The 22,968-nt window shown below is 36.7% G+C and overlaps 3 protein-coding genes across 3 annotated transcripts; 2 read left to right on the forward strand and 1 right to left on the reverse strand.

Annotated features, from left to right (window-relative positions):
- Window positions 1-49: 49 nt before the first annotated feature.
- LOC6642700 (alpha-methylacyl-CoA racemase) lies at window positions 50-1,377 on the forward strand. Its single transcript, XM_002064966.3, has 2 exons — window positions 50-194; window positions 257-1,377. Exons 1-2 carry the CDS (start codon window positions 87-89, stop codon window positions 1,280-1,282), a joined length of 1,134 nt encoding a protein of 377 aa, XP_002065002.1. The 5' UTR covers window positions 50-86; the 3' UTR covers window positions 1,283-1,377.
- A 71-nt stretch (window positions 1,378-1,448) lies between these two features.
- On the reverse strand, window positions 1,449-5,771 carry LOC6641997 (transmembrane 9 superfamily member 2). The gene is made up of 6 exons (XM_002064967.4): window positions 5,696-5,771; window positions 5,364-5,626; window positions 4,014-4,208; window positions 2,970-3,949; window positions 2,749-2,908; window positions 1,449-2,588 (listed from the first exon to the last, which is right to left on the reverse strand). The coding sequence occupies exons 2-6, from the start codon at window positions 5,520-5,522 to the stop codon at window positions 2,085-2,087; spliced, it is 1,998 nt and encodes a 665-aa protein (XP_002065003.1). The 5' UTR covers window positions 5,523-5,626; window positions 5,696-5,771; the 3' UTR covers window positions 1,449-2,084.
- A 542-nt stretch (window positions 5,772-6,313) lies between these two features.
- LOC6641998 (importin subunit beta) lies at window positions 6,314-11,273 on the forward strand. The gene is made up of 6 exons (XM_023176062.2): window positions 6,314-6,405; window positions 6,656-6,879; window positions 7,852-8,093; window positions 8,161-9,189; window positions 9,277-10,203; window positions 10,785-11,273. The coding sequence occupies exons 2-6, from the start codon at window positions 6,822-6,824 to the stop codon at window positions 11,181-11,183; spliced, it is 2,655 nt and encodes an 884-aa protein (XP_023031830.1). The 5' UTR covers window positions 6,314-6,405; window positions 6,656-6,821; the 3' UTR covers window positions 11,184-11,273.
- The last annotated feature ends 11,695 nt before the right edge of the window (window positions 11,274-22,968 follow it).

Raw genomic sequence — 22,968 nt, forward strand, 5'->3', positions numbered from 1 at the left:
AGAGCTTTTGAGCTTTTGGCTAGACATGCCAGCCCTGACATGTTCAAAGTGCAAATAAAAACAACTTTTAAATTGTTATTAATCAAATGCCACTAAAAGGCATAAAGGTATTAGAATTTGTGGGCCTTGCCCCAGGTCCTTTGTGTGGTAAAATTCTTAGCGATTTTGGGGCTACTGTGACACGAATTGATAGGGTAACGTAAATGGAAATTTATGTTCCCATCGCACATCCTTTCCAGCTTTCAATATTCAACAGGTCGTGGAAAATTCCTTAGATGTCCTGCAGCATGGCAAGCGTTCCATGTGTGTGGACTTAAAGGAGCCTAAAGGACAACAACTAGTGCAGAAGTTGGCCCAAAAATCAGATGTCCTTATTGAACCATTTCGACCCGGTGTCATGGAAAAACTCAATTTGGGTCCAGCTCAACTTTGTTCGGCAAATCCACGTTTAATTTATGCCAGATTAACGGGCTTTGGTCAGACTGGACGACTTGCGGCTAGAGCTGGACATGATCTGAATTATGTTGCGCTTTCGGGTGTACTCTCTATGCTGGGTCGAAAGCATGAAAAACCCACAGCGCCCATTAATCTCTTGGCCGATTTTGCTGGCGGCAGTGTAATCTGTGCTTTGGGCATTTGTTTAGCCCTCTTGGAGCGTTACCGCTCTGGTCAGGGGCAAATAGTGGATTCGTCCATGGTAGAAGGCGCTGCATATGTGGCCAGTTGGTTGTTCATGTCTCGGGATCTGGGTATTTGGACACCACAAAGCGATCGTGGTGCGAATATGCTTGACGGTGGTGCCTATTTCTATGACACCTACGAGACCAAAGATGGCCTCTACATGTCTGTGGCTGCTTTGGAACCACAATTTTTCGAAATTATTAGGCAAAAATTAAATCTACCCGATGATTTGTCTCAATTTGGCGAGGAGCACCAGCAAATAGGCAGAGAATTGCTAACTGAATCATTTCTAAGCAAAACCCAAGCGGAATGGTCAGAAATATTTGAAGATTTGGATGCTTGTGTATATCCTGTGATAGATTGGCGCCAAGCCCATCAGCATGATCATAATATTGAGAGAAATATGTTTGAACAAGTGGGTAAGAAATGGTTGCCACGTCCAGCTCCAAGCTTAAGTCGTACACCGGGTAAAGCTTTTCCTAAACAGGATAATCAGGAAGAACTCTTGAATGAGTTGGACCTGGAACCAGACGAACTAAAGCAATTAATGCAAGAAGGCATATTATCTTTACCTGTTAGCCATACCAAGGCCAAATTGTAGCATTGAGATTTTTAATATTTTTATTTAATCAACACCCACAATTATTAAATTTTGTTAAAAAATAAACTAATGTTTTCATCATATATTGATCCAAATGCTCAACCGATTCTTGTTCTAGAGGACTTTGCGGATCAGAACAAAATGTTTTGGCATATTAGTTTGTTTGTATTATTTTATAATTTATTTTATTGTAGTTTTTGTTTTCCAAGTTAGATTTAAATAGTTAAACTTAATTATTTAGAAATATTACACATTTTAAACTGCAAGAAAAAAGGAAACTAAATAATTTTAATTAGACAGGCCTCTCTATGGGATATTACAAAATACATAAAAGTACTTTAAGGTCAGAAACTCGAGTCTATAAATTGAGTTGAGGCGAATCTAATGATAGGAGCAGAATATAACTTGAATACAGTTTTTGTTTTTTTATCGTTTTTCTTACGAATATGATTATAACTTTTTTCTTTCTCTCTGAAATGGACACATTCATTGCTAACCTTTAGGGCCTAAAGAATAATAAAGAATGAAAAGTGTGAACTATACAAATTGGGTTATTTTTCTTTTTTTTACCCATTTTCTCTTATATAAAGATTATTGCGCGCTTCGTACTACAACATATTATATACATATATACCTACATATATATATAGACATATATGCAAATATATATATATATATATACTTCAATTACAATATAATGTACAGAAAACATTTTGTCTTACTGTCGCAGAAATCACACACACACGCACGCACACACACATTTTGCTTAAGTGTTAAGTTTTGTGGTGTAAAATCTAAAAATCTAATCGACCTTAACCACACTGTAGATTTTTCGTATAAACCAAAAGCACGCAAAGAATCCAATTGTTCCCGTCAGCAAGAAGAATAAGAATACCATAATGGCCGTATAACCAAAGTATAGGAACGTCGATGCGCTATCCTTGATCGAAAGTTTTGTCACAAAATAGTGACAACAGTAGATGAACAAGTAGACAGCAGTAAATCCAGACGTTAGGAATGAGCGCCACCACCAATGATAATCCTCGGCGCATAGATGGAAATAGCATAGCAATATGGTTGTCTCCGAGCATGTTATGATCAGTATAAGAAAGACCAAAAAAAGGAATCCAAACATATAATACATTTGATTCGACCACAATGAGCTCAAGATAAAGAAGAGCTGGATGAATATGCAGCCAAATGGTAAAACTCCGCCCATCACAATGCCAGGAATGGGTTGTGTATAGATGGATTGATCGGGAATCTGTCGAGGTATTTGATTTGTACGTACTGGATGCTCGAGGGCCTGTAGATCGAACGAAAATATAATTGATATCAGAGAATGTTATTGTGATAAAGAAATTCAATTTCAATTAGTTAATTGATAACCACCATACTATATATAGCCCCATATAATAACTATTGTTACGACATAATGATCATCATTATTTGCACTTGATACTTACGCGCTTGCGGAAACCAAAGTAGGCACCCACAAATGTTAGGGGCACAGAGACACCAAACCAAAGAGCCAGCAGTGCAACTAATGTACTGAAAGGCACAGCTCCGGAGCTATTCTCACCCCACAGAACCAGATTCATTACAAAGAATAGGGAGAAGACCACTCTAAAACAAGAAGCGATTAATGAAATAAATAAGTCAAAAATGTTAGCTATTCCCAACTCACCCTGGACACACAATGGAGGTCAAGATGACGTTACTCTTCCATTTGACGCCACCGAAACTCTTGTAAATTCTGGCCGAAACATAACCAGCTGGCGTGCCCAGTGACACAAACAACACCATGGAACAAGTCATCAAAGCACCACGATTGGCTGGTGACAAGAAACCGAGGCAAGCAAATGCCAATGTTATCATAGACATGACCAACACTTGAACGCCCGAACCAAGGAATACCGATAAGATCATTCCTTTACGTGGTGGTCGAAAAACATCACCGTGCACTAATTTCCAGCCAAATTCCTCCTGTGCATCCTCACCGCTGTCCATTTGATTATATCTGGCAATATCCTTATGCAGTGTACGCAGCATAATCATGGCCACCATACCACTAAGGAATAGGACAATAACCAATGAGTTCAATATGGAGAACCATTGAATATTTGTATGTGGCATGGATTCCAAAATATAATCCCATCTAGATGACCATTTAACATTATTATTCAGTATGAATTTCACACCATAAGTATAGACAATGTTCAAAGTTTCGCCAGACTTGAGGGAACTCTCTTTAATGGCCAATGGTTCGGTGCTCTGACAGTTGGGTTTCTCCGGATCCACGTGATTAATAGATTTCGGTGAGACTTTAACCGATATAATGCGACCACTGCTAGCCATGCTGCCCCATTCCTCGGCAGCACCACTGTGATACGTAATCTCAAGATCCACATGATTGAAGGGATAATAGTGCAAGGGTTGATTGTATATCGAATTAATGGGACAACCTTCGCTATCCTGACGCACCAAACAACCCATGGGGAAGCCAATGCTGCAATATTGCTTTCCATTCTCAAGCTGATAGCACCATGTCACTGGCATATTATCGACAATCCAATGATGTTGATAATTCAAACTGATTCCCTTCTTTAGCACCATCATCCGACGATCACTGTCGGTTTGTCCGCCCTTGTAGGTCTTGGTACAGGCCTTTGGTATAAATACATATATAGAACTAAAGTTTATGGCTAATTAATTTCATCTTATATCTTACCTTGGCACACTCAATATTCTCCAGAAATTGAATATTATAGGGACCAGGACGTATGCGTTCACCAAATACCACTTGGCCCAAGTTCTCCACTGGTGAATTCTCCTCTTTACCGAGGCAAAAGTCAAAATGATGATACTCATAGGGTATAACCGATTCTTCTGTATTTAAACGATTTACATACAATATAACATCCGACTGGAAATAGGAAATAAATTAAAATTAATAAATGAATTGCTGAACCGTTTTTGAAATTTATTTATAAAATGCTTTTATCCTATGACCCTAAAAAAATGTTCAACATTTATATCTTATCTTGTCTTATTGGAAAGCAATATTATAATTAGCATTCAAAACTTAAAAACTAGAATTCAATAATTCTTTTGCCGGTTTTTTTAAAATTCATTCCTTAAGTTATTTATTGAAAAAAGATCTTTGATGATGATAAATTGTAAAATTGGGAAACTAAACAGGAAATTTAATTCTTTTATTTTCTACCATTTTAAAATATACAAAAATTTGTAATAAATTTGAGATAAGACTTTTTGAAATCGCTTAAAAATTGGTTTAAAAAACTAGGAAGATTAATTTCTAGGGAAATTTAATTTTAAATTCTCAGAACGGAAATCTAAAAAACAAACTTTAACTTTGGGAATGTGTAATATTGCAATTATCTGATTGATATTTAAATTTCATGTAAGTTAAATATATGAAATCGGATATGGTTTAAAATGGATTGACTCTTATGGTGAAAATAAAAGGGTATTTAGCTGCGTGCGCTTAGAGAATAGATTCTGGTCTAATTTTAAACATGTTTTTATAGTGCAGACTAAATTCAAGACTGAACAATGTGCAATTTACGTACATAATTTGACTGTTACAGTTGGGCAATGTAGGCCAACCAACTGAACTAACAAGACAAATTTAAGCAATTCCCAATGGTTGTCGATCGTAGATATATGAAAACATATTTGAAGCGTGCCTAATACACAAAAGAATGAAACGAACAAAACTAAACGTCGACGTCAGCAGCAGATTCTAAGCATGTGGGCCACAAAAGAGAGGGTGGTGAAGGAAACTACTGTAGGTTGGACTATTACTTGGATATGGTGTACCAGTGTTTGCCTTATCGCTAACTTCCGCCTGAAGTGGGGGGAAATGACAGTGACAGGCAAAGAGTATGGAGGGGAAGGGGCGGTGATAGCCATTACTATAATTTATCAGCATTGCAATTTGTTCGAAAATTTGTTAAAAACATAAAACAAATACACACATACACCAAGGCAGAAGACACACACACACACATTCGCTCATACACACGAGCAATAACCACTCATACACACACATACACACCTTGCATGTTGATGAGACATCGGATTTCTTACAGAAATTAACCGGTGCCAAGCCAGGTAAGTAGAAACCATTGACCACTGCCAACGTATGTAACATAATCACTACCATTCCCAGCTGTTGGCAGCAGCTTCTGATTGGCAATCTGGGCAGGATTCTCATGATTTTATCTCTATTATTTGCGGGGGAGGGTAAGGCGAAATTGTTGTTGTTGTTATTGGTATGCCGACAGCAGCGGGATGCAGCTGTTGCAGGATAGACAGTATCTGCAAAAGTTTTTGTTGTAATTGTTGTTATTTCTTTGGCCAGCACCTAAAAAATTTGTTTCCACCTACGTTTCCTTTTCGTATCTTGGTTTTTTTTTTTTTGGCTGAACGTCAGCACTGCCTGCTAACAGAGTTGCCGTATGACAGAAAAAACTTGACAGACTTGCCAACTCGATCTGCCAAACTATCGATGGCACTATCGAGGTATTGAATATTTTCGTTTCTGCGAACAAATGTAACGCGATGCGTTATTATAACCTTTATTATTAAGTGAATCTTATTTTTACCAAAGTCTATAATTTATGTTACTCTTCATATATACATTATAAAATGAAATATTTTTATTTTTGAATTCAAATGAAAATAAAGGACCGCAATCGATAGTATCGATATATCCAATTTTTTCATTCAAACTATCGAATGGGCCCACTATCGATAGTTTGCCAGCTCTATTGCAGCCCTGAGGTTTTCTTTATTTTGTATATTATGATAAAAATTTGTTTGTTTTTTACAAATAAACTATTGAATATTTAGTTATTATTGTTAATGTGCTTCGACTTGACCTTAAAAACTAGTAGTACGGCATTTTGGCAAGTAAGTTAAAAAATTCAAATTGTAACTGTCACCTTGGGCAAACCAAGCGCCGTGTTCCAGGGCTACTTTAATTTTTTACTCAGAACCGGCCTGGTTTGCTTCCAATTTCAGCCACAAACCATCAGCTTTTCGTAACTCAATTTTGACATAATCTTAAATAAATTTATTCAACATTCGCGAACGTGGTAAATAATCTTAAAACTTTTTTTGCAGGTGTCATAAAAAAGAAAAATATCAGACACAACGGTGACTCAAAAAATGATTGGAATTGAGTAACTGTGTGGATTTACTTCAAATGTGTGTGTGCAAAATAGAGAGAAAAAAATCAATTTCTGTGACGTTCAAGGTGTTGCAATCTCTCAACAAAAACCAAAAAAAAAAACACAAAGTAAAAAAAATACGATATTAATTCTTAATACCAAACATTTTTTGCAGCTGCTCGACAACAACTACATATATAGCTATACTAAAAAGCAGGATTACGAAGAAAAATACCCTCACATACACGTTCCTTCCCCCTATCAACATTCTCTACGCACGACGTTGACGACGAAATAGAAAGTAAAGTAAAACAAAAAGAAAAAGCAAAAAAAGCGCAAAAATGACTTCCGATATTACGCGACAATTAATTGCCATTTTGGAGAAGACAGTATCGCCAGGTGAGTGGAATTTGCTGAAAATTCAAAGGAATTACATTGGGTTTCGTTCAGGGACACCTTGTGTTCTATGCTATTTTATCTTTTTTCTCTTCATTTTTTTTTGCTGGTGGCGGGAGGAGCGCGCGTTATATGCATACATATGTATGTGTTGCGCAGGGTTGTAATCGCATGGGAATGTATATATGTATGTATGGTTGCTAGGGGCACACACACACGCACACTTATGTATGGCGGGTATATTTCATATAGAGGTGCATGTGCTTGTATGCTTTAATACACTCAAATGTACATAAATACATACATTTATATGTACATAAGTATGTACGTACATACATATGTATATACAATTATGCTTATGCCAAATTGTTCTACTGATTAAGGATTTTTAAATAGCTTAAAAAATGGCGAAGAATAGAACTTAACCTACAAATGTAGTTAATAAACTTTTAATAAAGTGTGAAGTTTTATGGATCTTGATTTAATAAATTGATCCAATGCTGTCTTTTTTACATTTTCATTTATTCATACTTTATATATATATGTGTAAATGTTTCCCTTTGTTTAGGTAATTCCTTTACACAATTTCCAAAACATAAGTCAGAATTCACTTCCAAATGTAATCCACATATTCAGGGCCGAAAATGACGCTTTAGGGGCTAAATGCATGTTTCCAAATAAATTAAAAACTTTGTTTTAAATTAGGAATAACCCCCGTTCATAGCTTTTTTTAAGATTTCATTTGTGATCATACCATAACTGCCGCCCGGGGCGCTTAACTTCCGACCTTATCATAGTTCTCAATATTACTAAAACCATGAAATAATGTCGCCAAGCAGAACAACATAAGGTGCTCCTTAGATTAGGATACATGATGTCTTTCTGAACTTGCCTTACATCATTATTTCTTTGAATCAATGTTTATTTTTGCGAAATTTGCTAAATTACTGTTTTGTCTTTCTTGTTTGTTTCTAGACAAAAATGAGCTACTTTCGGCGAAGAACTTTTTGGAGCAGGCAGCTGCTGGCAATTTGCCAGAGTTCCTTAAGGCTCTCTCCGAAATTCTGGTTAATATAACAAATAGTGCTGTGGCTCGTATGGCGGCTGGCCTCCAATTGAAGAACCATTTAACTAGCAAAGATGAGGCGGTTAGCCAACAATATCAAGAGCGTTGGCATCAATTTCCCGATTCAACAAGAGAACTCATTAAGAATAATGTAAGAATTTAAAATTTAGCATTTAGTTATATGAATGAAATGATAATGAGATTTATGGTTTCTGTAGATTTTATCAGCATTGGGCACTGAGAATACACGACCCTCATGTGCCGCTCAATGTGTGGCCTATGTGGCCGTTATTGAATTACCCATTAATCGTTGGGGCATGCTTATCCAGACTCTCGTCAATAAGGTGGTCAACGAGGCATCAAGTGAAATGCATCGTGAATCAGCCCTGGAAGCGATTGGTTACATTTGCCAGGATATACAATATGGTGTATTGGAGAATCAATCGAATCAGGTGCTAACTGCCATTATTCATGGAATGCGTAAATTGGAGCCAAGTAACCACGTCAGATTGGCAGCCACAACGGCATTGAATAACTCCTTGGAATTCACAAAAGCTAATTTCGAAAAGGAAATGGAAAGAAATTTCATAATGGAAGTGGTGTGCGAGGCAACACAATGCGCCGATGCCCAAATCTGTGTGGCTGCTATGCAATGTTTGGTTAAGATTATGACCTTATACTATCAGTTTATGGAACCATATATGGCTCAAGCTCTATTTCCCATCACATTGGAGGCCATGAAATCAGAAAACGATGCCATTGCCTTGCAGGGTATTGAATTCTGGTCGAATGTTAGCGATGAGGAGATCGATTTGGCCATTGAGAGTCAAGAGGCTACCGATTCGGGTCGTCCGCCACAGCGTGTATCCAAACATTATGCTCGCGGCGCATTGCAATTCCTTACACCAGTGTTGGTTGAAAAATTGACCAAGCAGGATGAGTGCGATGATGAGGACACTTGGAGTCCAGCTAAAGCTTCATCTGTGTGTCTTATGCTCTTGGCCACTTGTTGTGAGGATGAGATTGTTCCGCATGTGTTGCCATTCATCAAAGAGAACATTGAATCGCCCAATTGGCGTTATCGTGATGCAGCTGTTATGACTTTCGGTTCAGTTTTGAATGGCTTAGAACCAAATACCCTGAAACCACTTGTCGAACAAGCCATGCCCACTCTTATCCGCTTGATGTACGATTCGAGTGTCATTGTCAGAGATACAACTGCTTGGACCTTTGGACGCATTTGCGATGTGAGTACAAACTTATATAACCATATCTAGAAAGAAAAGATTCATTACGATATTAATTGATTTTCTTGCCCATTTTAAACTACTTAGATTATCCCAGAGGCCGCTATTAATAAGACATATCTGCAAACTCTATTGGAATGCTTTGTCACTAGCCTGAAATCGGAACCCCGTGTGGCAGCCAATGTTTGTTGGGCATTTATTGGTCTCTCCAATGCTGCTTATGAAGCCGCTATGACCGCCGAGGGAGAAACTCCTGAAACATATTCCCTATCGCCGTACTTTGAAGTCATTATCACACAATTACTGGAGACCACAGATCGTTCCGATGGTGCTCAGGCCAATTTACGTAGCGCTGCCTACGAGGCTCTAATGGATATGATTAAGAATTCTCCACTAGATTGCTATTTGGTTGTGCAGCGAACAACAATTGTCATTTTGGAGCGTCTCAATCAGGTTATGCAAATGGAGACACATATCAATAATCACAGTGATCGTCATCAGTTCAATGATTTGCAATCTCTACTCTGTGCCACACTTCAATCGGTGTTGCGCAAGGTACGTGAAGAGGATGCTCCACAGATATCGGATGCCATTATGACCTCTTTGCTGACCATGTTCCAATCGAGTGCTGGCAAATCGGGTGGTGTTCAAGAGGATGCCTTTATGGCTGTGTCCACATTGGTTGAACTTTTGGGCATACAATTTGCCAAATATATGCCAGCCTTCAAGGATGTCCTCATCATGGGTCTTAAGAATCACAATGAATATCAAGTGTGCTGTGCTGCTGTTGGTGTAACCGGTGACATTTGCCGTGCCCTAAAACAATTGATTGTACCCTATTGCGATGAGATAATGTCCGTCTTGATGAACAATTTGGCTGAGCCAACTTTGCATCGCAGTGTCAAGCCACAAATTCTATCAGCTTTTGGTGATATGGCTCTAAGCATTGGCAGTGACTTCCTGAAATATTTGAATCTGGTTCTTGAAATGCTAAGAGCTGCTTCCAATTTACAAGTAAGTAAAAATTCATTCAGTTTACCATTGTTAGACATGATTTTCTTTTAAACCTGTAAGTATAGGAAAAAATTGTGTCTTGTGATATTTAAAATTTTATCAATTTCAAGACTAGACATTGTTGTCGATATTAAGATAACTCACGTTTAGTTTTTTTGTCCGATTTAGGCGAAATAGATTGTAAATTGTCTTACTATACTACCAAATTTTATACATTTGAATGCTATTTTAAAGTATAAACATACAAATAATAATTTATTTAAGCTTCTCGAATTTAATCAATTCAATTATTTAATCTATTTCAAAAATAGCAGAGCTCAGTATTTCCTTAATATTGTTTTCTTCATTTGTTAAAATTTGATAAAGTAAACAAAAGAACTTTGAATGAGAATATTTCTGTAGAACTTATGAATTTGGTTCTCTAATATCAGATTCTTAGATATAAACAACTTGTCTTGATTGTGAAAAACAAACACAGCTGTAATTAATGACTAAAAGGTGGTAATTTATCAATTGTAATCTAATATGTTTAAGGTAAAAAACAATTTAACAATTCTTTATTTATTCTTATTCTTTTGCAGACTGATGCCAATAATTACGACATGAGCGAGTATATCAATGAATTGCGTGAAAGTGTTCTCGAAGCCTACACGGGCATTATTCAGGGTCTTAAGGGTGTTGATCAGCAAGCTAATAACGATGTATTGCATATGGAACCGCATCTCATGCATATAATTGGATTTATTAAACGTATTGCCCAAGAGGGTGATGTCTCTGATTCAATGATGGCCAGTGCTGCCGGATTTATTGGTGATTTGTGTAGTTCGTTTGGGCCACGTCTTTATCCATTGCTTGACGATATGATTATCACACAATTTTTGGCTGAGGGCAAACGTTCCAAATTGCAACGCACCAAAATGCTATGCACTTGGGCAGCCAAGGAGATTAAGAAAATGAATACCCAAGTTCCAGCGCAGTAAATTTTCATAGAGATAGAGAATGAGGTTAATGTTTCCCCACACCCAAAACTAATACCAATTTAAATGTATATGTTTTGCAGCTATAAACTGGTGAGTATATAAACATGATATAAACAAACATTTTGTATACAAAATGCATATGCATTGTCCCATATAAAAACAACATTTATTTTCTTTTCTTGTTTAACAACTTTTTTAATACATCATTCTCATTTCAGTCCAGTCCGAAATTCTTTATATTACTAAGAGTGTTGTTTGTCCGATATTACCATATTGTATATATATATATATATTGTTGCTGTGCAACATTCGAACAAATTTAAGACATATTGTTTATAGATAGTTATTACTATATATATATACAAAACTTTATTTTTAAGCCAAAAAGCTCTAGTAATTATTGATAAATTATTTAAAAAACAAACTTTGTTATTATATATATTCTGAATGTGTCTGAAACACAGGCTGCGCTTGACAACTTTTCCATTGATTATTATTTTTTTCGGTCAACAATTCCTACATTTACAATTATAATTTACATTTATGTCCAAAAACCGATTTTAGAGTTTATTTTTTAAGTGTTTAATGAGAAAGAAACGAAAAAAAAAATCGGCATTAAATTCATTTAACCAAACGAAAAAGAAATTGTGGAAACATTAACTCAAATTCTCCTTTTCCTTCTCCTTCCCCTTTCCAAAAACAAAGAAACCATAAATCCGAATTAGTTTGTAAGCTTTAATATTGTATTCTCCTATTCCTCCACCCCCTTTCCCTTTAAAACAAAACAAAACTAAAAGAGAAAAAAAAAAAGAAAAACGAAACGACAAAAAAAACCCCCCAAAAAGAATGCCAGAGAAAGTATAGTGTGAAAGAAATTGTGTGTGAATGAGAATATAATAAATAAGAGAGAGATTTTCGCCTGTCTTAATATTATGTATGATGTATGTATCCTAGAACTGAATGTAGATGTATGATGTGTCATTGAATCTGAGATTGGACGACTGATTTACGTGATTGAATGAATGATATTAGTATGGACTACAGTGTGATGAGAGGGCATTAACGAATGACTAAAATATAGGTGAGCGAGAGAGAGAGCGAGAGCGAGAGAGTTAAGATTATCATTCAAAGTGTTTTTTTAATTCCATTTAAAATAAATCTACCTTACTTTAGTGTGAATCTGTGATGGATGTCTGGAAATGCGATGCGATTGAATAAGAGAAAGGTGCCATGTGATGATTGAATGGATTTTTCTTTCCCCCCCTACTCATCCCCAATCCCCCCCAAAAAATCAAAGGATAAAGACAATTCATTTCATTGTGTGCCCGTGCGCATGTGTGGCATGTGTCTTGTGTGTGATATTATTAATTGTAAGAAACAAAAATGAAACAACAAAAATCTAAAACATGTCTAGTGAAAAAGAAACGAATGATTTATAGAATTAAGTGAACAAAATAAAAAAAAAAGATTTTAAACGGATTCGAAAACACGAAAACAAAAAAAGACGACTGCAAAAAACTTATGAAACTAATTACGAAACAAAAAATGGACTCTTAGGGACGTACAAATACAAATGCAGGGGCAACAGGCAACAGAATAAACCAAATATAAATTAAACATTTTAAGTTTCAATTTCTGAGCCACAGTTTTTTTTTTTTAATTTCCATTACAACTGAAACAAATTTTGAAATAGCCAAACTGCCTGATAAAAAAAAAAAACATCTAGATCTTTGTCTTCTCAATATAAAATAAATATATACAAAAGCCAATCACAACATTTATATATCTAACAAAACAAAACAAAAAATATGTAAAGTGAATTCAATTTCGAATTATTGATTCCATAAAAAAAAACTCGCTACGATTAATTAAAAAGAAAAAACAATTTACTATTCTATTTTTGTTTTTGACTGGATTGTTTTACATTCTGATGTTTGAAAAGAAAAAATTATATTTTTAATCTGGCAAACCTTTTTTTGAACTGTATCGGAATTTGCGACAATCCGGTTTTTAAATGCAATTTTTTTCAAAATAAACAAATATTGAAATAAAATGAACACAAAAAAAAACAAGAACAACAACAACCAAACAACTACCTGCAGCATATATACATACATACATACATATATTATCGTATTCTATATACAACATACTGTACATATATAGAGACAAAAACAAAAGCAAAAACAGCACTAAATTAATCAATGGACCAGGGTATGCAAAATTAAGAAGAAAAAACCTTCTGTATGTGTTTCTTTTTTTGTTTTTTTGTCATTTAACTTTTTTTGTATGTACAATTTTCAATTATTTAATATAGTATAGTAATATAGAATGCGCATAAAGACAATTTACAAACGATTACGACTGTTTTTTAGGACTCGATACAACACGCAGTTAATTTAGAAATCATTTTACACAATTATATACATACAAACAAATAAACAAACATACTTACATACATACATACTAACTTATACAAAAACCAAAAACTACCTAAAGCAAGACGTGACAACAAAACGAAACAAACTACTAAATAAAAAAAAAACAAAGAAAAAAAAAACAAAAATGGGACAAAACCAGAAAAAAGAAATTTAAGAAAAGCAAAAACTAACCGTTTAAAATCTTTTCACACAAAAAAAAATTAAATATTTATATACATAGTGTGTGAATGAAATGATTTTGAAAGTAGTTTAGATATATAGTCGTCGACTAAGATATGTCAATCAATTTAAAAATTTTGAATTCATGGAAGCAAAAGCAGTTGTTTTTTCAATATATTCTCTCTTTCGAAATGAATTCTTAATTTTTAAATATATTTTTCATCTCCCAAAAAAAGAGTTGTCATTTCATAATTGCTTTACCAATGTAAAAAGTCACATATAATTAGACGGAAACTGATTTTTTTTTTAAATTCAATAAAGTTTAATTTTCAATTTAAGAACTATATTGGCGAATCTAGAGAAAATTAACCCCTAAATTGTACATATATTATATAGTTAAAGAATTTCCTTTTTTTAAACTACTATTTGAAAGTTTTTAAAGGTCGTGAAGCTGAGAAATGTGCAAAAACCTTTTATTAGCCATAAGACATTTAAAAATAAGTTCATAGATGGTTAAAGATGAGTTCTTTGATTGTGTATTGCATACTTTCAGGGGTAACATTTCCCCTAGTTCACATTCTTTGATTCGTTTTTGTAAAATCAAGGTTTTAAATTTATTAATTACAAAGAACAATTAGGAAATGACAACTCTTAGAAATACAATTTGCCAAATTCATTAGATTAATATTAGAATCTATATTAAATACATAACGTTAGCGTTGAATGGAACTCGATGAATCGTAACATGATGTATGTTGATGTATGTATGATGAATGTCTGCTGCTTGAATGCTGGGTGACTATGATTTCCAAAACAAAGAGAAAAACAGAGCAGAGATCGCCAAAAGAAATGGAACTACTTGTACGTTTATGGCTGTGGTATGCAAAAATGTAAGTGATCAATATTAGAATATAAAACAATTACTATAAATACTAGTAGTTAGTTGACTCAAAAGCACATAATAAATTAACAAATTTCTTCTTTTCTTTGCACATTTTTCACAGGGTGAGAGAGAAAGTTGAAGAGAGAAAGAAAGAGAGAGAGAAAGAGAGAATGGTGATGATGTAAATGAAAATGATGATGATGTATGAGATGTTGTATGATGTGGAAATTATGTGATGATTGACAAAATGGTTGTTCGAATCGAGAGAGAGAATGGATGAAAAACATACAAAACAAAGAAAACAAAAAAAAAGCACAAAATGAAAACAAAAAAGAAAAATAGAAATGTTTGTACTATTAATTTTAATTTTAAAATACATTTAATACATGTGTGCGAGACTGTGACTGAGATTTGTGTGTGGTTATTATCATTCCAAACAAACGAAAAAAAAAAATATATATAATGCAGAAAAATAATAAAAAAAAAAACATCTTTTTACAATTCTTAAGTTTGTAATTTTTTTAGCCACTAAGAGAAATCATCATTTCATGTCATTAAAACTAAGTTAAGTAAAGAAGTTAGTGTAATTCGATGAAATGAAATGAAATATGTATACATTTCATCGGGTTACCAAGACTTCTTAGTATGTAAAGATGGATGTAATAGAGAGAGAGAGAGAGTGTGCTGTGTCATTTCTGTCGTCTGTTGTAAACATATTGAGGAACAATATTTTTTGTAAACAACTAAACACTGTGCTACAAACAAAAAATTGTAACCTGTAACTTTGCCTGTGATTTGATAAACAAATGAAAAAACAAAAATTTGTATTGCGTATGCGTGTGTGTCTGTGTCAACGTATATCTGTATGCATGTATGTGTATGTGTGTGTGTGTTTGTGTTTCTGTGTGAAAGAAACTAAGATAAATCTTAAGAATAAAGCACCACGCGCAGCAGAATTAAAGTGTATAGAAATATATGTATAAAAAAATGAAGCATATTTTTTGTAAAAATATAGTAAACACACAAAAAAAGTGAAAAATACTACAAAAACAAATTGAAAACGTAACAAATGGTACTGATTTTATACTGAGAACTGAGACTTACTATTTATACATTACACTACTATACACAACTTACCCACTTAACTTACTTAAGGACTTTACCATAAATTACTTTACACCACGGGACTTAACACCAACTCGTACGTACAATACATACAAACTTGAACGTAAACTAGTGAAATTTACAACAAATATACATACATTAAACTAAACATTACAACATTATGTAAACAAACAAACAAAATAAAAACAAACATATATGTACATTATATTATATATATATATATGAGAAAATTGGTAAAGCTGACGCGCGGTGCTTTAGGCCAATTAAAATTAATGAGAGTGATCAAAATGATAATGATGTATGTATGTATGTATGTGTGATGAATGCACGAATATGTTTTCCTGTGTATGCTAGTGTACGTTTAACAAATTATTTACCAACTAAGTAGTGAGAGAGAAATTATTATGAGTATATGAGCTTTTAAGTTTATGTTTGTAAAAGAGAGAAATACTGTAAAATGAAATATTTGTTTGTCTGGTTTTCCCTTTTCTTTTAATATTTTAAAGTGCGGCTTAAATGTTCATAAAACAATTGTATGACTGATTAGTTTGTACGTGACGAATTTTAGCAAAAATGTAAATTGTGTTTTGTGTGAAAGAGCGAACGATAGAGAGAAAGAGAGCGAGAGAATAAAAGCGAGAATAAAAGAATTTTTGAATGGTAGAGAAAACAACACAATCGAGTTTTATTTTTCTGGGGGAAATTCATCTGTTGCAGATGTCAATATCGTTTCCTCATGTTTTAAATACATATATATGCATGGTAAGTCTGTCGTTTGTAAAGGGCAATTTTTAATATTTTTCAGTGATTCTAGTCTACTTTATGGGGAGACCACTGCAGCTCAGCGTATTTGACACCGCTCCATTCAACGGCGCATAAATTTCGAAATTTTTAATATTCTGGCATAAAAATTTGCAGGTCTATCAGAAAATGCAAAAAACAATTATAGCACGATTATCAGAGGTCTTAAAAGATTTTTAACTATGAAAATTAACTAAAAATTTATTTTAGTCATTCTAAAAAACCTTAAAAACTCTACTACGAATCTTTAAATTTGAATAATTTTAAACGATTTCCCAAAGGTGATAACTTGTTTCAATGCTTTTATATTCAATTTTGAATTTGAATGTAAATCAAGTTAATTATACATTTATCTTTTCAAGCGAAAAAATAGGTAAATTAACCAAAATTTAAAACTTCTAACCAAAAAACTATTTTTGTGAATTGTTTTTGACAGATTTTCGTTCATGTTCTAACTTTTACATAAGAAAGTGATCTTCTACTTTGAATTGTGTCCTCGAAAACTTATATTTAGGTTTGTGGATTAATACAGGCTTCCCGCTGCTAACTCCGGGCCTGTATCAGAGCTGAAGCTACACATAGAAAGTTTTGGCGACGCCCCCAAAGGTCCCACAAAGCAAAAAAAAAAGAACCCTGCAAAATTTGGATTCGATTTTACATTTGTAAACAATTTATAGAAAAGTATCTGAAACCCATGACGCAACATATACATGCATTTCGTGTTCTAAGCCGAGAACTTTTAAGAGTATATAGAATTCTCTATAGCCGAAGTAAAAGCAACCAGTTGTTGCATTCTCTCTCTCTCTCCTTCATTTTTTCTGCTGACATTGAAAAGCTTTCTCTAACAAACGACGCAATTTGAGCAAAATGTCCAACAAGCAAATGTTTTTTCAGTGTGCAAATTTCCTTCAACAAGAGCAAAACAAAGACCCGGCAAATAAATAAATATGAAAATAATTTTGGGAAGTTTTCCCTTTTTCTTTGGTCTTTTTGTGTTGCTGCAGGAGGCCAAAATGAGTGAATCCTTCTACTGGCCCAACATGGAACCGGTTACCTACTGCACCAGATCAGATGCCATAAATATAAATTCAGCCTGCAAGGTAATATAGTAAAAAGGATGAGGTAATCAGGGTCGATTTGCAGATGCTAGATGGACATATGTATGTTTTCCAGGCCGTTCACTGAGTCATTTGTTTACTGCACTTTGCCAATATGTCTCCAGAGACTCTCACAATTGACCTGGCTTATCAAATTACCGAGAAAAAAAGAGCTTTTGCTTTTGAGTCGGTCTTTCCCAAACACAATTACATATGCAAGTTAGCACACTCATCCTCATGCGAGGCCTCCTCCCATACAACCAGCGCCCCTGGAACGCCTTATCCTTCAGTCACCAGACCATGCCCCACACCTCGGCATCTGCTATCACAACAGGACTCGACCGTCACTTTCTACCAAAAACGTCTGGACGAGCATCGGGCAAAATACCCTCTATCAATCTAAGCCTTGACCTTACACTCACATTTCATGCACTCACATTTCACACATGTTAGGGACATTAACAGACCACACAACACGCGTGCATCGCGACCCACACTAGCAATCTAAGTGGCACCAGCCCACTCACATTTCATACACTCACATTTCACACACTCACATGTCACACACCAACAGACCACACACAGCACGCGTGTATCTTTTTAGCCGACTAATTTCCTGTAACCACACTTAGCCAAGTAAGCGACTTATGTCCCCTAGTACTTATGCGACCCTAGCAAAACGCGACCCTCGTCGTTCACACTAGGCACTTCACTTCCCCTTCTAGCGTAAGCACTTTGAATATTGCCGATAAGCAGAATTCGCCGGAAGAGGCGACCCACTTCTGACACGATCCCAACGCCGCTGCCAGCGACACGACGCCGCAGTCAGCGCCCCTTGGGCATCTTGGAGTATATTTAAAGGATCACGCTCGACAGGGAGGGCAGTCTTAATCTTGACATTGTACAAGTGACATCGAACTAGTATCGAATAAGTGAATAAAACCAATTTATAACGTTTAATTGTGTGTTGTATCGTTATTCTGAACAAAGATCCTGAATATCCAAGCCTTAATCCTCTTCACAAGGAAGGACATGGTAAGATAATCCCATTTAAGTCCAATGGGAACCCGTAACTGGCGCCCGAGCAGGGACCCGTAATTTTTCTAGAGGCCATGATAAGTGCTAACCGCCCTTCGGGGGGAATCTAGAAACATTACGGGTCTAGACAATAACACGAAGAGCTCCACAGTTGAATGCAAGCCATATCGGTAAAACGCATATTAAAAAAAAAAATAATTAATTGCAATTAATTGCTCAGGCACAAACCTGACCTATCACAAATATCAAAAAAAAAAAAACAAACACGAAAAAATAATATAGGCCACTTGGCCAACGGGAAACGCTTCACTTAACAATGATGATATTTGAAACCAGCGCGTGCCTCGGCTTGCATAAACTGCTGACTCTTCGAGTAACCGTCCCGAACACATTATGCCAAAACCGCATTCTCACGCCAGCGAAGTCTGACAAAGCGGAACCCGGCAAAATTAAGAGAGAATTTTTGCGCCTCTTGCATTTTTGGCGTTAACATGTGAAAAAGAAACCGGAAGGGGAACGACACGCTCCCGTGTTTGGCCACGGGCCCCAAAGAAAAGTATATCAAAAATAAAAAAGAAGGGAGATAACCACATATAATAATAAGGTTCAATGATCCCTATGTGGGAGCACGCCATCCAATCTAACTCCCCCTTCCGGTATCTTACGAAACGAATAACTGGTTGAAAGACCAAGTCCTCCTTCAGAGAGGGCGGAAAGAGTCGTTTTATTAATAAATGAATGGTTGGAAAACCAAGTCCTCCTTCGGAGAGGACGGAAAGAGTTCATTTTTTACGATTAACTGGTTGAAAGACCAAGTCCTCCTTCAGAGAGGGCGGAAAGAGTCGTTTTATTAACAAATGAATGGTTGAAAAACCAAGTCCTCCTTCAGAGAGGACGGAAAGAGTTCATTTTTTACGATTAACTGGTTGAAAGACCAAGTCCTCCTTCAGAGAGGGCGGAAAGAGTCGTTTTATTAATAAATGAATGGTTGGAAAACCAAGTCCTCCTTCGGAGAGGACGGAAAGAGTTCATTTTTTACGATTAAATGGTTGAAAGACCAAGTCCTCCTTCAGAGAGGGCGGAAAGAGTCGTTTCTATTTACGAATGATCAAAAAAAAAAAAACCCCAGCCCCAAACGATATAAATTAAACAAATTATTGCTCTTGATTCTGTTAATTAATTGGTTTACTATACAAGTTATCTTGGCCGTCTGTAAGCAGGAGTGGGGTGCCTCCACTTGATTGTGCTCCTCAGGTTTGAACGCCCAGCTCGCCTTCTATTTTCCTCATAACGGAAAACCGACTCTAAAGAATGCGCCTTCAACCTGTGTAAAGTGGTAATCGATTCCTCCCATGGTGGAGGGTATTCCAGATATTCTCGAATCACGATCTGGGGAACGTTGATCGGCCTGAACGGTTCAGAGAAGGGAGCTGGAATCGTATCCTCATCATCACCCGGTGCGGGCACGTAGAATGCGAGGTCGCCGCAAGGAATGTCCGATGAATTGTAAGTCCGATCAAGGTCAGGTGACCATTCTCTGGCATAACGAGGGAGTGATTCAGAGGAGGAATCCTCTTCGGATTCGGAACTGGAATCTGTCATTGTTGCTTCTCCCTCCATGCTCTCTTCATCCGAAGAGGAATCACAGTGAGCTGCTTCCATTTGCATGGCTGAGTTACAATTTTCGTCCGATCGCTCCATGTTCCTGGTTGACACTAAGTTAACCCTGCACTAGCGCTATGGTTTTTAAAGCAAGAATACGCTTAGTCAGACGGTCGGGAAAAAGAGAAAAGGAAAAAACCAAAATCCTAAAAAGAAAAACAACAATATAAAAAAGAATCAAGGCATAAAAAGCGAATCACAATGCACAAACGCAATTCCAATTATGCACGCTCCGCAAAAACGACACGAAAAACAAAGAGCTGTTAACCCTTCCAAGAGTTGAGGAATGGTGGCAGCATAAATACGCTACCTGACTGGTGGCCATCTAACACATGACACCCTAATTTATATTTTCCACTCTTACAGATATTACTGTGAGTACCACATATTGTACTATTTGCTATATAACGGGTGGGATTTAAACCCTACATAAACCCTACATACACACACACATAAGAGTCACCCACTCATACAAACGAACACCTCCTAGAGCTACCTGAAAACTGGTAAAAAGGGTTATTTTAAAATACAACATGAGCGAAAACGAAACCGTGGGTGTTACCTTGCAGGAGGCCATGAATGCTGTGGCCGAAAGGGATGCCCAAATCGGGCAACTGGCTGAGGAAATTGAAAGGCTACGCGGGGTCATTAACCAATTAGCCGAAAGAGACGCTCAACGTGAGCAATTGGCAGCCACCGGGGATAACACGTACGGCACGTCGGACAGTGAAACTCTTGTAAATACTCCCGTGACCCATAGCGAACCAAGATCCCGAGTAGAGTCGATCGGACAAATCGATTCCAACGCCCCAGCTCCTCCTTGCACTCCCGACCTGAATGCACATATAGACAATCTGTGCAAGGGTTTGGCATCCTACTCTGGAGGTCACGCCAAACTCGGCCGATGGATTAACTCCATTGAAGAAGCACTGGCTGAGGTCACGGCAAGCGGGAATCCGACCGCGTACAAAATGATGTTGCGGCGAGTACGGCTGAAATTGGAAGACGAAGCCGCCGATATCTACTATGAAGAAGAGGGGGAGCACACGTCATGGGATGCTATTAAACGTGTCCTAAAAAAACACTTCTCCGACCAACGCCGCCCTGAGGCTATCCTTACCGCCATGCGAAACCTAAAACAGGGTCAAGACAGCATAGAGAGCTACTATAACAAGTTCCGAGTTCTGCACAAGCTGTACGTGGAGAAGATTAACAATGGACCTCTATCTCCCGAACTAAAGGAAACTACGCTTCGACAGCAGGAAATCAACAGTTCGAGCGAATTTATTCACAACCTAAACATGGAGGTGAAGATACACCTCGTACATTACGCTCCGACGACTTTAAACACCACCTACCGGGCCGCTTTGAACGTTCTTGATAAGATCCAAGAGTACGAAATCGACATGCCAGGGACCAGCCAGGGTGGTAACGACTATCGGCTCCCACTCTCCGATAAAAATCATAAGCCCAATGACAATCCGTTCAGGGGGAATTACAAGTCTGGTAAAGACTACAAACATAACAACTTCAGGGTATACACCGATCACCAGCCGTTGACTTACGCCTTAGGAAACCGAAATTCGAACGCCAAATTAAAAAGATGGAAGGCGAGAATCGAAGAATATAACTGCAAATTGTTCTATAAGTCAGGAAAATCTAATGCTGTTGCTGATGCCTTATCACGCATCACCTCCCATCTAAACCCTCTCAGACTTGCACCGTCAGCAGGACAAACACTCCGCCTCCCATTACTCAGGGTCAACACTCCACTCAATGCTTTCCGAAACCAGATAATCTTGGTCATGGGGACAGGCATCGACACCTCTACCGAACCTCACCCAGGTGTTCAGCGACATATTGTTCACATAAATTTAACACAAGACATTGCCATATCTAGAGCTGCGCTGGAAGGGACTCTTTCCAATCAAGGTTCCGGAAACCGCTGTTTCAGAAATACAACCCATAATCTGGGAATATTTCAACAACTACAAAATCCGTCTAGCGCAAGAAATAGTGGAGGATATAACCTCTGAAGATCAGATTCAGGAAATAATCCAAAAGGAACATCGAAGAGCCCATAGGAGTTACTGGGAGAATAAACAACAAATCCTATCGAGGTATTATTTCCCGAAAATGGCAGCAAGAACAAAAAGCTATGTGTCAAAATGCACTACATGTGGAACCCAAAAATACAACCGACGACCAAAGAAACCACACCTACAACCGACACCGATACCCCGCATGCCATGCGAAATTCTACACATCGATCTCTTCGTAATCGAGAAACTATGGTTCTTGTCCTGTATTGATAAATTCTCGAAATATGCAATGTTGTTCCCTATCGAGAACAGGTCGTCTATACACCTCAAGGAGAAACTCATGGACGTCCTAGCATACTTCTCGGTGCCCAAGCTAATAGTCATGGACAACGAACGGGGACTATTATGCCCCATTATCATCAACCTCTTGCACGAACTACAAATTGAGATTTATCGTACACCTTCACAAAAAAGCGAAGTAAATGGACAAGTAGAACGGTTCCACTCGACATTCTTGGAAATGTACCGATGTCTACG

Source organism: Drosophila willistoni (assembly GCF_018902025.1).
Source record: "Drosophila willistoni isolate 14030-0811.24 chromosome 2R unlocalized genomic scaffold, UCI_dwil_1.1 Seg167, whole genome shotgun sequence".
NCBI lineage: Eukaryota > Metazoa > Arthropoda > Insecta > Diptera > Drosophilidae > Drosophila > Drosophila willistoni.